General features: G+C 30.2%; 3 protein-coding genes across 4 annotated transcripts; all 3 read left to right on the top strand.

Annotated features, from left to right (window-relative positions):
• Positions 1-22: 22 nt before the first annotated feature.
• On the top strand, positions 23-664 carry LOC147811912 (uncharacterized). The gene has a single exon (XM_087162283.1). It carries the CDS (start codon positions 23-25, stop codon positions 662-664), a length of 642 nt encoding a protein of 213 aa, XP_087018409.1.
• A 99-nt stretch (positions 665-763) lies between these two features.
• On the top strand, positions 764-1,582 carry LOC147811911 (uncharacterized). The gene has a single exon (XM_087162281.1). The coding sequence runs from the start codon at positions 764-766 to the stop codon at positions 1,580-1,582; it is 819 nt and encodes a 272-aa protein (XP_087018407.1).
• Positions 1,583-2,245: 663 nt separating this feature from the next.
• LOC107436659 (guanine nucleotide-binding protein G(o) subunit alpha) lies at positions 2,246-14,659 on the top strand. 2 transcript variants are annotated; one of them, XM_021144898.4, is made up of 10 exons: positions 2,246-2,645; positions 2,815-2,977; positions 5,076-5,167; positions 7,058-7,150; positions 8,513-8,673; positions 10,128-10,256; positions 10,945-11,074; positions 11,670-11,741; positions 12,872-12,959; positions 14,298-14,659. In XM_021144898.4, the coding sequence occupies exons 2-10, from the start codon at positions 2,854-2,856 to the stop codon at positions 14,486-14,488; spliced, it is 1,080 nt and encodes a 359-aa protein (XP_021000557.1). In that variant the 5' UTR covers positions 2,246-2,645; positions 2,815-2,853; the 3' UTR covers positions 14,489-14,659. The 2 variants fall into 2 exon arrangements, with proteins under 2 accessions (XP_021000557.1, XP_071038664.1); XM_071182563.2 differs by lacking the exon at positions 12,872-12,959 and having other exon boundaries at positions 2,509-2,645.
• The last annotated feature ends 2,280 nt before the right edge of the window (positions 14,660-16,939 follow it).

The following is a 16,939-nucleotide window of genomic DNA, read 5'->3' as shown; positions in this document are numbered from 1 at the left end:
AAAATACTCAACTATAGTCCGAATGGTAGCATGGATCCTTCGATTCTGCACAAGTTGTAAAAACCCAGGTAGTATAAGAAGAGGAGAGTTATCCGTTGACGATATAAACTCGGCTGAGCAGAAACTACTAAAAATTGTGCAGAAGGAAAGTTTTGGTGACACTGTCACGAAGAATAAATTGAAAGGCTTCAACACTTTCCGCGATGCCGACGATCTGATAAGAATAAAGACAAAAATTTTCAGAAGGGAAGATGAAGAAAACTTCAAATGTCCCATAGTTTTACCGTCTGATCACCCACTTGTGGAAAAGTTAATTTATGAAAAGCATCTGGTTTCTTGCCACAGTGGAACTCAAGTAGTCCTGTCAGATCTTCGACAAACTTTTTGGGTTCTCAGAGGTCGGAAGACTGTTCAAAGGATCTTGAAACGATGCATTCGATGTAAGAGATATTCTTCCAAGAAATTAGAAACCGTGTCTGCCTCCCTTCCTGAAGACAGGGTTCGAGACGCGTTGGTTTTCGAGGTGACAGGGGTTGACTTGGCAGGGCCACTCTATTTGAAGAATGGAGATAAAGTTTGGATATTATTGTTTACCTGCGCCGTGTATCGGGCTATACATTTAGAGCTGATACAGAGCCTACTGATGGATTCTGGCTTGGACTAAGAAGATTTATAGCAAGACGTGGGAGACCACGAACTATATATAGAGACAAATCGGAACAAATTTCGGATCGGAACAAATTTCGTTGGAGCGGTCAATTTAATGGCTTCTATCGACTGGAGCAAAATAGTTCAAGAGAGTTCAATTTTGAGAATTCAATGGGTCTTTAGCCCTCCTACAGCCTCCTGGTGGGGTGGGTTTTGGGAGCGTATGGTCCAAATGGTGAAGAACCTTCTGAGAAGAGTTTTAGGAAAAGCATCCATAAATTTTGAAGAGTTGAGTACCGTTCTATGTGATGCAGAAGCAGTTATCAACTCCAGGCCACTCAACTATTTATCTGAAGATCCAGAGGACTTAACACCACTAACCCCAGCTACGTTCCTTCAGGACGTTCAAACGGTGGGAGTGCCTGACTTAGACAATTTAGATAGCGTCAACCTGGCCAAAAGGTGCAGATATCAACAGAAATTGAGAGAGGATCTCCGGAAGAGATTTCGGGAAGAGTACCTCAGTATGCTTATTCATAGGCAGGAAAATAAAAAACCTATCAAGCGAATACAAATTGAAGATGTGGTCCTCATCGAGTGTGACAAAAGGAGACTGGACTGGCCAATGGGACGAGTAGTTGAAGTTTTCCCTGGGAAGGACAACTTGGTTAGAGTCGTAAAATTGAAAACTGGAAAAGGCGAACTAATTCGTCCTGTGCAACGATTGCATCCTTTGGAACTCGATTTCACAAATGAAATATTTAACCGTGAACCATTTAAACAAGTAAAGATCAATAACTTTAAAGATAAAACTAAAGTTGATAGCCTCAAAGGTGAAACTGAATTTGGAGAGATTAGAGATGATGAACGATGCACAGACTTAATGAAAACTAAATGTGGTAGGGCTGTACGAAAACCAACTCGTTACAGTTAATTTAAGTTTCGTTAGATGTCAACTGTTGTAGCTTCTTCTACCTTTGAATGTCTAAGAGATTTGTGTTTGATTATTAAGAACAATCAAAGGTGGGAGTGTGTCACGAGGTGTTATAATTTAATTGTTTTTTGTGCTGGCTCAAATTCCGGTGGCAACGTTGTTCACAATGCCATGGTTACGAGCGATTCTGTAACTAGAGAGAGTAGTTGAAAATTAATAAATAAAGTTTTTTATAAAGATGCCTCAAGATTCCTAACTTGTTATTTATATAAGGACACAACACAAATCGTCTCGCAGTGGACTAATCATTAAGACACGGTTCCCAGTAGAACACCTAGCATCACTGACTGAGGTCAGTGTGCGGATGGGTGATCACTTTGAATCAATCTACAAAGGGATCGAGAGTGTGCGGTATTGATCCTCGCTAAACTGTTCTACCGTAAAGTGCTCGACTTCGCTCACAGATCGTCGGGCTACGAAAGCGGGGATGCCATCCACTCTGCAGAGGATCAAAATTGTGATGGTATGTCTCTGGAACATCCTCGGGGATGTTTCCCAGACTGTCGCCTATAGCCCATTGTGCAGCTGTCGTGCGACGCAAATGAACTACAACAACAACAACTACAAACAAATCACTTGAATCAACATCGCCAACTCCCTAATGGAACTGGAATAGTGTTTTTACCAACGAGTAAGTTTTTACTCATAAATAGAAAAAAGAATAATTAATTATACAAAGAAACTGGCGAACATAATCACTTCAGGCACCTAAGGCAGCAACTTTGTGCCCTTCGTTCCCCTAATATTTTCATCAAGGAGAAGTTATTCTTGCATTTTATGGAAGACGAATGGATGACGAATAATAATCTGAGAATTGAACTTGCGATTTTTTTTTTTAGCAAACAGTGGAGTAACATACTAAAAACTTTTTTTTTTTAAATGAAATATTTGTTTACTTACATCTGGCATTATCGCCGCTGCCCATCCTGTTTGACAACAAAAAATTTTAGCGTGTGGTGTAGCTGTCATCTGCAATTCAGGCTTGCTATGGTTTTGGATAAAGGTTTAATGATTTTTTAATTTCAAAACTTATTAAATAGCCAATTATATTATATTCTTTTTCCAACTTGCGCACTGTTTCGAACATTTCCTGAAAACATTTGTTTATATATTCTGGTTTTCTTAATATTTTGTTCGACTCCATGAAATAAATCATAGATATTTCTTTTTAGTTATTCCAATGTATCGTTTTAAATTGTGAGTTATGGAGCATGGGGGCTTGCCTAAGCCTTGACGAAGAAGAACGACGGGCTCAATTGCGGAGTGAAGAAATTGATAGACAACTCGCTGAACTTGCTAAACAGGAGAGAAATGTCATCAAAATCTTACTTTTGGGTAATAGAAAAATTGAAGTTTTGAATTTTACACTACTTTTGAATAGTTTTCGTGAATTATTAGTAGGTTTACGTACGTGGTGCATAAACTTATTCAAGATTAAATAATCTTGAATCGTTATGAATGTATTCAGTCAAGTACTTAAGATAGATTTCCATATCGTGTTCTGTGGCAGAATAATCGCCAAGTCTTGGAAACTTCCGGGCAGTGGCCCGCGAGAAACTAAAACAAAAACATCACAAAAAGGGACCAACGCGAAAGGTATAACTCGTAGCCACCCCTGGGCAATCATCTACATGTTTTTTTTTTTAAAAAAAATTGCAAGTTTAAAATCTATTTGGCACCTTGGAGATAGTAGTTGGCGCGACAGATCACGATACGAAAATATCCCCCAACTTAAAATGTCTAAATTTTTTAAACCTCAATATGAAATGGTTACCTTAGCAAAGCTTCTGGATTTTAACAACATTTTTACCTAAGAATTCAAATTTCAATGCACAAAATTTGATAATAAATTCATAGCTTTGTCTGTAATGTCCAAAATTTTTTACACCCCTTAAAATAACATTATTAAATGCAGAAATTAAAGGTGAAACTTTTTATTGGGACAACTTAAATGTGTGAATTTTTTTTTTCTACGAGAATTTTCTTCAAAAATTGCCCACAGTAATGCCAAAGTCTTCTACCTAATACTTGCAAAGGGGATATTTCTATGCAAGCAATGCTCTCCAAATGTCATTGAAGTCATACGCAGAGGAGATAAAATTGTTGCCTTATATATTCTTGAAATTTGAAAATAGTAAAATGTAACAAAAAATATCAAATAAATTTATCATATCAAAAAATATGATGCAAATTTTATTCTATATATAGAACATTAACACCATAAAATATAATTTCTTATCAAATTCCCCGCATTTAAGAAAAAACTGTTTTACTACTTTTATTGCTGTATGCGTGGTATGGAATTCAGATGCATGGTATTAAAATGGAATAACTTAAACTGCCTGGTACAAAGAATTTGAAATTAAAATTTCAAATTTACGTGTTGCTCTTTGCATTAAATCTCCCCCCCCCCTAAAGTTTGTCTACTATAGTGAGTTTTTAGCCAAAAAATGTATACTTAGGTGTTCCTATTGGACCACTAAGTTTTCATTGCTAGTGGGAACTCTAATTATGTACAATGCAAATGTTATAAGTAAATATTTCTGAGTTGAGATCCTTTAGTACTAATCTGTTGTTTTTTTCTTTCAGTGGGAGAGGTAAAAAAAAAAAACTCATTATCATTATGTTGCTTAGTTCGACCACACAATAGCAGGCTCATTTTTCACTAGACAAAATGCTGCTACTAAGAATTGCTTACATATTTACATTTATAAAAGTTAACATAAATTCGCGTTATCAAAAGTGAATCATTGCATTATTATTTTGTTAAAGATGGTAGTGCATTTTTATTTTAAATTTTGATATCAAACTATTTTGTATTTATGGTGTGTGTTTTTTCTCCCACCTTACCTCTCTTTCACCCAGACAAGTGTATCCTCGCCTTTTTTTGTTAACATATTTTACTTCTACTTGATTTTATTTTTTATTTTGAGAAAAGATATATTTTTATCTATCTATTTTTTTTTAACTTGGATATTTAGAGATTTAAACTCTTTAAAAAGAAATTGGAAAAAAAAAGCATCAAAAGAGACTATGAATGTAAAGTGTTTTAAGAATTAAACCTCATGCCTAAATTAAAATTAAGGCTACAAATAACTATTATTTTTTAACATTTTCCATAACCATATTGGATTGTCATACTAATTTAATTGGAGGCTAAGGGAATATTAAATATTGCTCTTTGATAGAGTAATCTTTATTAGATTTATAAATGTGTATTGCTGTATGTTTTATTAATTAATTGAAAATATACATTTTGGAAATTTGCTAGTTTTTTATTTTTTATTTATATGGTTAAGTAACTGCCCTCCAAATCTGAAATTGCCCTTTTTTAACATTTTTAGGGAGATCTGTAGCTTTATTTTTCAAATAAATATTTATATTTTATTGATTTTAAGAGTATTTTATAATTTTTGTCACATTATTTTTAAAGGTGCGGGAGAGAGTGGAAAAAGTACTCTTGTGAAACAAATGAAAATAATTCATAGTGACGGCTTCACCACTGATGAGTTGAAGAGCTTTAAGGTACTATAGGTTCCAAGTATTGCCTTTGACTCAACATATTTTATATTTGATGTAATCAGAATGGATATTTTAACGTCACAAAAATTTTAGATATGAAATAAAGCCTATTCTATGAATGGAAAAATAACCCATTTTAGATACTTATATATTTGAAAATTTTTGCCAATCTCATATTTCTATGCATTTCTATAATATATTTCTACATATATTTCTATATATAGTATATTCATAATTCAATGTATAAAATTGCTAATTCGGTTCCCATTGTTATTAATGTTATTGCCACTGTTATTAATTCCCATTGTTATTAATACTTATTAAAATCTTTGATAAGATTTCTTGCCATAAATATGATTGTTTATTGAAGAAATAAATCAACTGTAAGCTACTTACTGTGAATGTAAACTAGATAGCCTTATCTTTTGGCAAACACAATCATTTCATAGTCATCAATTTTTTAATAGAATAAAAGAAATTCTAAATCTTTTCTAAAAACAGCAGCCAGACCATTTTTTATAGATAAAAAGGCTAGTTTGCATTTCATATGGTCTTAGTACTCACAATAAAAGGAACTAATTATAAATTATTGATTTAGAGCTAGGTTTCTTAAATTTTTTGTGTGTGAGCCTCATAATATTTATAAAAATTTTGTGTGGCCCAATAAACATTGCCCAAATTCAACTCATACATGAGTGAAACGATCAGTTTATAAAGTAATATATTATAGCAATTTGAAATCTTTATTTTTAAGTGGAGTTTTTTTTTTTTTTTTTTTTTTTTGTGGAGTGAAGAGCACTCAAAACACATGGAAACTATCTGCATAAAATGGTTGATCTTCTGACTTCTCTCAGCTCTCACTGTCCACAGGGCTGATGTAAAATATCCTCAGTGGTAGAAAGATTATGGGTTAAAATCCCCTTCCTATCGGTTTGACCATTTGAAGTTATTGTGGTTCTTCTCTACATGTAACGCAAATGCAGCTTAGTTCCATCAAAAAGAGCTACACAATAGTTAGTTTATCCCAATGCTAACCGGGAGTTCTCTTGTACTCTGGGGTGGGTTCAAAATTCCGAGGAATCGGGTTTGAACTTGATAGTTATAAATTCAGAATTGGGTCACCTGTTTAACTGCGGTTTTAAATAAAATTCACTGCCATAGACTACATTATAAAAACACAATATTTTTATGCATCTTTTACGTTTTTTAAAATGTTAAATATTTCATTGTAAAACAACAACCTTAAATAAATTATTTTACTAGTTGATTTTTATTATCGTTTTTTAAACTTTTTAAGGCTTAATTTTTCAAGGTTAAAATCATTGAGGATACAAAATAGTTCGTGTTTTCAGTGAAAAATCATTACTCAATAATTATGTACAAATGTATTTTATTCAGCTAAATAATTTCCTTGTGCTTGAATTAAATGTTTTTAACAAGTTTCAGCCTTATAAATTCCCTTTTTATGGAAGTTCTTGTCCCTAAAAGAAGAAACAGAAAAACTCTATTGCTATCTTATCATAATCACAATTTTTACTTGTGCAAATCGTTATCCAAAACCAGGTGTAAATTGAATGGACTGGCGTCCTGGGAATAAATAAGGGCAGAATAAACCATTTGATTTGATCTTCTTGATTGCTTCATTTTGACTGTATCTTCATGAAGTATCCAATCTATTGACTAGTTCTGGTTCTGAACCTTTTGTAACTTTGGCTTAGATAGTTTGTCCATTTTCTAGTAATTGAAACTGCGGAAAAACGTATCGGTTTACCAAACGTCCAGTTAAAACGTAAATTTTTTTTGCTAATGTACGAAAACATTTACTTTTTTGGTTGCAATTATTTCTGATGTATATATCTTATAAACTACTTATATGAAATTATTTCTTTGCAGCCTACAGTCCTTGATAATATACTAAGTTCCATGAAGTATGTGCTTACGGGAATGGGAATTCTTCGTATAAATTTGGAAAATGCTAAAAATAAAGTATGTAAAGTAATTTTATCAGAGTTAAATCATGAAAGTCTTCTAAAAATTGTTTTGCCACTTTTCATAGTTTAATATATGCTTTGCATTAAAGAAATTTTTGAAATTTGTAATAAATTTTATTTAAATATGTTATTCTATAATTATGTATGAAACTTTATTATTAAAAGAAAATTTTATATTTTTGATAAGCACTCTAAAATACATTTTAATTTAGTTCTTTACTTGTCTTTGAATCTTTTCATTCTATCTATTTATTAGAAAAAGATTTAATTAGATTATAATTTCGTTTTTAAATGTTAGGAAATATGTTATGTATATATCAACAGTATTATGATGAGGTATTTTGTAATTTTGTGTCCTATTATTAGCTTATTGCTACTATTAGTCAGTTAAAGTTAATATAAAGTTACTCGTAATTTATTCTTTAATTTATGTTACAATTTGACGAAACTATGTGAACATTAACTTAAGATATCTCTCTTGAATTAACTTAACTGTTTAAATGGAGAAGGAAACATCTAAATATTCTTTATTTTTTTATAAATTAATTTAAATAAATAAAGTAATGGTGCTTATTTACTCTGTTTGGCAGTGTCTTTCAATGTATGTAAAATGCATGATTGTCACCTAATCAAAATTTAAATATTAAGCTTGTAGTTATTTAGATTTTCTTTTAATTTTTTCTGGCAATATTATCAGGGGTCTGTCCAGGGCAAATTTACTGCCGTTTAGCGGTACTTTCAAAAATTCAATTTTAGGAAAACCAGTAGTTTCACAAAATACTTTTACCATATTTTTGTGTTGATTTTTTAATACAATTTTTAAATTTCACAAATTAAGTCTAACTTTTCAGAAAATAGGTACCTCTCAAAAAAACCTAGACAGACCCCTGATTATGACAAAACAGTTCGCCAATCAGCAGTATTTAAAAAGCAGTTTATTAGTATATATTTGTCTGCTTTTAGTATGCATTTTATTTGTCAATTTTTAACTCAAGCAACTTTACAATATCCCATAAACAAAAGAATAAATAAATAAAAACAATGAAAAATATGACAACCGAAGCTGAGGTCGTTGGTACCAGCCCCGAAAGTCATAAATGCAAAAAATTTTCTATCGAGAGAGCAAAATCTCTAAGTTGTTGCTCTTCTGGCGACATCAGCTTCAGTTGTCATATTTTTCATTGTTTTTCTTTATTTATTCTTTTGGTTTCAATTTCCTTTTGGAATTTCTGTTGCATTGCACGTTTTTCCACTGGAAATGTAGTTTCTAATTGCTTTAATTATTTTGAATTTTTTATTATCCCATAAACAATTTATAATGCAAATGAAATTTACTCATTAATTTGTTTTATTTTAGGCCCATGCTCAAACTATTCTTTCCTGCCAATGTTGTTTTGATGACAAATACATTATGCTTCCTTTTATTTGCAATGCATTGAAAAATTTATGGAATGATAAAGGAGTTAGGCTAGCTGTAGCAAGAGGTTATGAATATGAACTCAATGATTCAGCTTTATAGTAAGTTATTCTCCTCTTTGTCTAAATATTTCACTCTAATAATCATGAAAAATTAAACAAATTATTTCTAAAGTTTCTTGTTTTAATTTTATTTGATACAAGTTATTAAAAAATTCTAATAAGTAGAATTTATTTAGAATTAGTTTTTTTGTATGAACCTTACATTCTGTTAAGTGTTTCTATGAATCTGGGAAACCTGAAACTGTAAGGGGGTGGGAAAGCAAGATTATTTTATTTTATCTTCATTTTTGTTTACTTTTTGCCAAAACTCTACAACAAACTTGTGAATTGTACAATCTTGAAATGTATGGTAGAAATAAATTTTAATAATTGCCAATGAGGTTCAAATTAAATAAGGCTAATATCTAAGGCAGATTTTTATGTTAAACCTTCCACGCATTTGCATGCACACCAAGTGTGCTTCAATTTCATGAAAATAGGTTTAAGATGAGTGGAAAGACCTATGTGCCTTAGAACTTTGGATAATGTGCATTTCAGCATATCCCCCTTCTCAAAGTAAAATTGCCATATTGTGGTAGCTTTTGTATTTAATAATGAACATTATTATTTCATAAAAAATTTTTCACTGCTTTATGGTTATATTTTCCTAAATTTAAAATAAGAATATTAACTTTTACAAAATGTTCTTTAAAAGTTTTTTTCTTAAAATCTTGTATTAACCATATTTGCAGTTTACTAGGGTAGAAATAATTATTTGAAAAAAATGAATTTCTCCTTATTAATTACTTTTGTTAGTGACTAGTGATGTAATTGTTGCCTTTTAAACTCTTTGTTTAAAATAGTGTGTTTAAAATCATTTTGTTTTCTTCTAAGTGAAAGTAATAATAAATTACCAAGTCGAGCTAGCACTATTCTCTCCCTATACATCTGAGGCAAGTCCAATTTGCTCAACAGAATAGAAAAGACTAACATTTTGCCTACACATTAAGAAAACATGCCAAAGACAATGAAAGAATCGCATTTTCCTAGTCACCATACGGTAAGAGGAGAAGCAAGTATGGTGACAAATGAGAGAAACCAATTTAATTGACCGATTGCACTGGATAGGAGAGGGTGGAGGTCAGAGATTGTAACTTCATGTGCCTTTCAAGCAAGAAAAGCTTCAAAGAAAGTCCGACATTTCCCCATTATCCTGGCAGCCTATCAAAATATGTTAATGAAAATATTCTTTTTATTATTAAACAGTTACATAGTACAGTAAAAATTTATAAATTTCATCGAAAGTAAAATTAAAATATTATAGTTTTAATGAAGCTTATACTTATTTAATCAATGAATACCTTGATCTAACTACAACGAAAGTTTGTTAAGTTGTACAGTTTAAACAAAATGTTTTATGTAGTTCTTTAAAGTTTTTGTGACTGAATTTCCATGATAGTTTTCCATTTAATTGAATTGTGCAAAATTTTGAATGTTATTTTCTTTCTTTTCAGTTTATTTGAAAGCATGGATCGCATCTGCTCAGAAAAATATGTGCCAACTGCTACTGATGTACTTAGAGCACGTGTTCGTACTACAGGAATCATAGAAACTCATTTTAAAATTAATGATTTTGTGATAAGGTATTTTAATTTGCTTGTCAAAAATTTGGCAAGATATAGCATGTTAATATTTATAGAATTCAATGTTTACATTAGTTGTACTTATGTATGTAGTATTCAACTTTTATTTTCTTTAAGGTAATATTCAACTATTTTTAAATTTTGAATCATTTGCTGTAATGAAGCAAATAATCTGCCATAAGCATAGTATGAATTATGGCAGCAGAAAGGAATTTAGAAAAAAAATTTATATGTAGGAAATAAATTTTGGAATTGACTTTGTTTAACAGTAGTGTTTGGATAAAAGGGGTTTGAATAAGTAAGATTCAACCATAATTCCGTCAATTAGGATCAAATAAAGATGAGATAAATCTGTGTTTTTGTTAAATTTTTGGGCCCTATTTGAAATAAACTGAAAACACGCCATTCTCAGTCTTGTTTTAATTTAGTAGAACTTTAACTACATAAACCCCATTCATTGTGTCTACCAATTATTCAGATCACTTTAAGAAAAATAATTTGAACCAGTATTTCTTGATTATGGAATTTCAAAATAAGGAACAGCATCTATGAGTTAGATTCAAATAAAGAAAGTTAAAAGTGTGCATTAAACTCTAACTACCTCTTTTCTATGCTGATTATTTGTAGTAATGTGTAATTGATTGAAAAGGTAGTAAACTGTATTGTGTTTTAAAAAAATTCGTTTCAGAATGTTTGACGTTGGTGGTCAGAGATCTGAACGTCGTAAATGGATTCAGTGTTTTGACGATGTAGGTGCTTTGCTGTTTGTTGTAGCATTGAGTGGCTATGATATGGTTTTACAAGAAGATAACTCAATTGTAATTCCTCTTTTTACTATTCTTCAATTTAAGTAATTTTTTACTTGATAATCTGTATCTGTAAAAATATTTTTTCATTACTGGTATGCTTGTTCCTAGTGTACACACATAATTGCTCTTTTTACTAAAAATTTTTTTAATCTATAAAAAAAAAAGTATACTGTAATCTTTAGCAGTATTGAATTTTTAATTAACAGAAAATCTTTAGTAGATGGTTTTCTAGCCTTTTCATTTATGGTATGCTTGTTTGTAGTGTACATGTATAATTGCTCTCAATTAGTAAAATTCTTTTTTTTAATTCTATTAAAAAAGCATATTGTAATTATTGACAGTGTTGATTTTTTAATTAAGAGAAAACCATTTATTAGATGGTTTTTTAGCGATGAGAATTTTTTTTTTCTAACTGGCAAGTTTATTCCAAATTGGAAAAAAACTGTCATAGGAGTAAAAGTTCCATGATTTTTCCAGTAAAAGTTCCATCCAAGTATAAGAAACTTTTATTTTTTTTAAAAAAAATATCAAATATCAAAACAATAATTCTTAACACCTAATGTTTATAGTTGCATTTTCATTTATATTGTTTTTTTTTTAACAGAATCGTTTACAAGAAAGCTTGCAGTTATTTTCATCAATATGCAACAATCGATTTTTCATCAACACATCCATGGTAAGACAAAATTTACGGAAAAAGAAAATATTTATTTATAAATATGCTGTTTTTGAATAATTTATTTATAAAACACGTTCATTAATTCAGTACAAGACAATGCACTATAGGGAACATGGCTTATGGTGAACTCCTGGATATAGTGAACAAAATGTTCGCTCCTGTGCCTTGCTATACACATATGAAGTTATTTTTTGTGGGTATAGTGAACCAAAAAAAAGAGGGGAAATTGGATATTATGCACTTTTTTCTGTCTTCGACTGATTTTTTCTTCTTCATTTTTTGGTAAATTTGAAATTTCTACATAAAATACATGTATCAATTTTTGAAACTATCTTTTGAGGGGAATGTAGCCATATTTTTCTTGTTTGCTCCTTCTATCTGAGCTTCCCATCCCAAAATTTTTTGTATGCAAGAAGAGTAATAAAAAATAAAAGTTAACTCATCTTTTGTTACTACATCATTTTTGTATTTCTTTTTATTGGTCATTTATTTAAATGTGTAATAAAAGGGGGCAGTTTGGAAAAATTAGTGAAAATTGTTAGCAGTATGGATATAGTGAACTCCTGGTTAAAGTGAAACCGAAATTTTGGTCCACTCGGTTCGAATGTATGTATATTGAAAATATATATACATTAAAAAAGATAAAGGATGTATAGAATTATTATGATAATGTATCTTCGTTAATAGAAAAAAGTAATATGTTTTAAAAATTATTAAGCTATTTGAATTTTAGCAACGATTAAATAAAGGAATTTTGGGAATAAATACTGAAACCTTCTTGTTCATATTCATTTAATGTTCATTTAGGCCTGGGTATGAAAGAAATTTGTTAGGTCTTTTGCTGCTAGTCGTGTCCATTTGATTATAAACATTTGAATTTTCAAAAAAATGTAGAAGTTTGTTAAAAAATAAATTACAGATTAATAATATGTTGAGTAACTGTAGTGGTTTTCATTAATTCGTTCATTTTTATTTATTATTGCATGTTTTTATTTTATTTTCAACTAATATATTGCATGTTTTTTTTTAAATTGCATTATGTGCTTAGATATGCTAAATAACTTATTATTAAAAGTTAAAAGAAGCATGCTTTTTTTATTTATAATTTTGCATGGCATTTGTTTCAGATTTTATTTCTGAATAAGTTAGACTTGTTTCGTGAAAAAATATTATACTCTGGAAGACATCTTCGCTATTATATGGCTGATTATGATGGTATGTGCTTGTTATTATTTTTCTTTCGTAGCTTATGTTATTGAGTAAATTGTTTTGTTTAAATCTTTGAGCATGGAAATATATATTTAAAAAATTTATGGTCTAAACAAAAACAAATGTTATAACATGAAGTCGCTATGTTGTGAAGACGCAGAACTAAGGCAAATATTTATTTATATTTTATAAATATTGAACTTATTTTGAGAAAATGTGCATATTATTAAAAAGAATTATAAAACTTATTGAGTAATTGACATCAACACAGTTCTTATGTTAAGGTGTCAATAAATTTAAATGTTTTTGATTTACATCTTTTAATATTAACCCTGGAATTTTGTTTCGTTCATATGAATGCTAATTCCCTTGTTAACGGCATTAATTCCTCATGACCTCACCATAGCGTGTGGAAATGCATTTTACCCTGATTTGCCCCTCAAGGTCGCTGTAGTTTTTCTTGTCTTTTTTCTCCCTCAGCTACTCTGATTTTTCTAGTTCTGTTTCTTATCTTTATCTTTCTATTTTTCTTTGGCAACGTTACGTTTTTATTTTAAATCACTTATGTCAATTTTTAGAAAATCTGTGCTTTTTCTAGTTCCGCAGTGAACTGATTGTAAAAGCACGGTTCCCAGCAGAACACCAAAATCAAGCATATCGTGCTGCAGTCAGTAAGTGGGTGGGTAACCACTTTGATCAGTCTGCCTATGGACAGAGATTGTGCAGCATCGGTCTTCGTTAAACTGTTCTACCGTAAAGTACTTGACTTCGCGTGTAAGTCATTGGCCTACCAAATCAAGGGAGGCACCCCCTCTGCAGAGGATCAAAATCGCAATGCCGTGTCTTCGGATTATCCTCAGGGATGCCTTCGGATTATCATGCGAGTGTCCTCAGGATGCGGATTACCCTCAGGGATTGTACAGCTCTAGTGCGATGTAAATAAAGTACCTACCTTGAAATTTTCTTTCAAGAGAATGATTGTATTAAATTGAAATACCTTGTTCTCCTGTCTTCAGAATTGCATCTTGATTTTTATTATTATAAGCTAAGTGTGTAGAATTTTGAATATTTGAAACACTTTGCAGTTTTAATGTAATTCTTCTATTCACTTCAAAATTTTTAGTTTCTGTTCTAAGCAAATAGCGTTAATCTGTTAATGAGCAGCCAATCTCGCTAAAAATCATCATACATCCAGAGGCAGGTTAACACTAAGCAAGAATAAAATTAAGAATGAGAATAATTAATTAATAATAGAATTAGAGAAAATTAAGAAATATAGTGCAACATATTTCCTTTCACTCAAACTTCATTCTATATTTAGTTTAATATTTATTTTATTTTAAGGTCCTGATTATGATGTTGATAGTGGGGCCTTATTTGCGCAACATAAATTTCAAGCTCAGAATAAACATACAGGCAAGGTGATTTACCCTCATTTCACTACAGCTACAGACACCAGCAATGTTCAAGTTGTTTTTCAAGTTGTGATGGACACTATTGTGCGAGAAAACTTAAAAACTGCCACATTGTTATAAGATAGAGTTGACTCTTCTTCAAGTGCCATTCTTATTTGTATATTATTCCATTGTCGTTTTATTGTTAAGAACAGATTGTATATTTTGCATAGAAGAATTGTTTGATGTTGTATTTTAAGTATTTTGATGAAGCATTTAATATGTTGACTTAATAAAAAATGTTTTATTTAATGTTGTATCTTATTTAATGTATAGATTTTGTTATGTAACAGGGGGAAATCACTTACAGAATTTTCTTTTTTGCCTTGGGTGTTATACAGAGTAAAAACCTGTGAATAGTCACCAGTTTTTAAATCGCTCTTTTTCGGTGGTTAATGCTATAATTTTACATGCTTTTAAAAATCCCAATATTTTTAATGCATTATTATAATACATGAATTTAGAAGTTTAGTTAATCACTTTTGATGCTCTTCGGGTGTGTTGATTTCATTTAAATCCAATGTCTTTTAAATCGTTTTTATTTTTTATAATATCGATTTTTTAATATGTTTTAAAGTTTTGAAAAGTGTATTTGAATGAACGTGTTTAAACATGCTTTATTTGTGCGAATTTTGTTGCATATCCGAATGACTTTTGATCATTTTTCAGCAGTTATTATAATGCATCTCCACATCGTTTTTAAAATTTTGATATTTTTAGTTTGGTATTACTACGATCTATCTTTAAAATAATCATTTTTTGTCATGCTCCATTTGTGCCAATTTTAAAATAAATGTACAAAGTTTTTTTTTTTGCAGCAGCAGCATATTTGGCATTTTTTCTTATGGTTTTGAAAATCCTGATATATTTTAACACAATATTATTACAATTCGTGAAATTAGACTCTATTGCTTTTTTTCAATAAAATAAATAAAATATTTAAGCTTTACAAAACTTCTTATAATTTATTTAAAACAAACTTTTTATAAAGTTGAATTATATTATCTATTAAATGTTGAATCTTATTTTGCAAATTTTTTTAAATTAAACTTTCATTTATATTACACAGTATTTTTTTTTTTTTAATTCTATAAAAAAGTTTTTATTGTTAGAATTTATATTAAAATTTACTTTTGTATTATGTAATGTGATAAATAAAAACAATGATTTTTTCCAATGTTTTTATTCATTTCAATTTATCTTCATTTTTTTAAGTAATCAGTTATGCATTTTTAAATGTTTAAAAGTATTTAATTTTATGAAAACATATTACTAAGTTAACTGATTAAAAGAATTTAGTGCCTAAGACAGCAATGATTCTAAAGCTATGTATTACTATAGTTATTGTCAACATGTCTGTCTAAATACTTGGGCATATAGCCCGTTGTTGGTCAATCTGCTGTGCATGTGGCCCTTCACTCATAAAGGCTGTGCACCCGTAATTTAGACAATTTTTCTATTATGACACCAGTCACGTCATAAAGTCATTGACTGTTTTAAGCCAGTTATGTGCACACACCTTAAATTTCTTTTCACTTGTCATTACTGCTGCTTTTTTAAGCTCATTGAAAATGTGCATGCTGCATTGTGATAGATCTGAACATTAGGGTCGGTGTTTTAATTCTTCCCATTTCAATTTGTTGTACTGCCTTGATTTTTTAAAGTTTAGAAATGCTGCAGCATAGAAAAACTCTTCAAGAAAGTTTAGTTTTGAATTTTCTTCTGAGGTTTATTAACTTTTCCAAAAACCACTGATCATTATCTCAAGTATCAGAAATTTGACAAGAAGCTGTCCATTGCAACAAGTTGCACTATTGTTTGTCACTTTTTTTCTTGCTTTAAAGGATTAGCTTTTTAATGTATCCCATATAAACATTAATGTTCAATAACCATGTAATTTGTGAAATAATTAAAAATGATAGCTATACTTGGTACTTTTGTATTTCACTTATTATGCCATTATAAGCCTAATAAGTTAATTTTTTTGTTAAAAAATTTTCTTGAAATCATTTCTAGTAAATAATTTTGCAAATCAAAAATAGCTGAATTGCTGTCTATTTGCAGAGCTGAATTAGTTCAATAATATAAGCAACTTTGGTATAATTTGAAGTGTCTCTAGGCAGGTTAAAAAAGGGAATAATAAGCTCAATACAGTTAATAAAACTTTGATGTGTAATAAGGTAAGATTCAAGGATAAATTCACCAAGTGTAGTAAAAAACTCTGCTATCTTCCTCTTTTGGACAGTTGTGCAGTTGCTTGTAGTATCTCTCCAATTATATCAGTTATGGTGACTAAAGCTTGTTTCACGAACATGGCCACCTAGTTCAGAACTACTATTCAAAAAGTTTGTTTTTAAAAAAAGTAGTACTTTATTTACATTACACTAGTTATGCACAATAGGGAACAATCCAAAGATATGACATTACAACTTTTATTCTTTATGTGTGGAGGGGGAGGGCGGTTACCCAATTTTGTTAGCCCTATGACCTGTGCACAAAGTCTAGCACTTAACAGTGGAACATTTCATGAGG

The sequence above is a fragment of the Parasteatoda tepidariorum genome, chromosome 4 (genome assembly GCF_982258835.1).
Source record: "Parasteatoda tepidariorum strain Cologne lab strain chromosome 4, Ptep-v5.0, whole genome shotgun sequence".
Classification (NCBI taxonomy): Eukaryota; Metazoa; Arthropoda; class Arachnida; order Araneae; family Theridiidae; genus Parasteatoda; species Parasteatoda tepidariorum.
The sequence above is the reverse complement of the archived record's forward strand: the minus strand, read 5'-3'. Positions and strand labels throughout refer to the sequence as shown.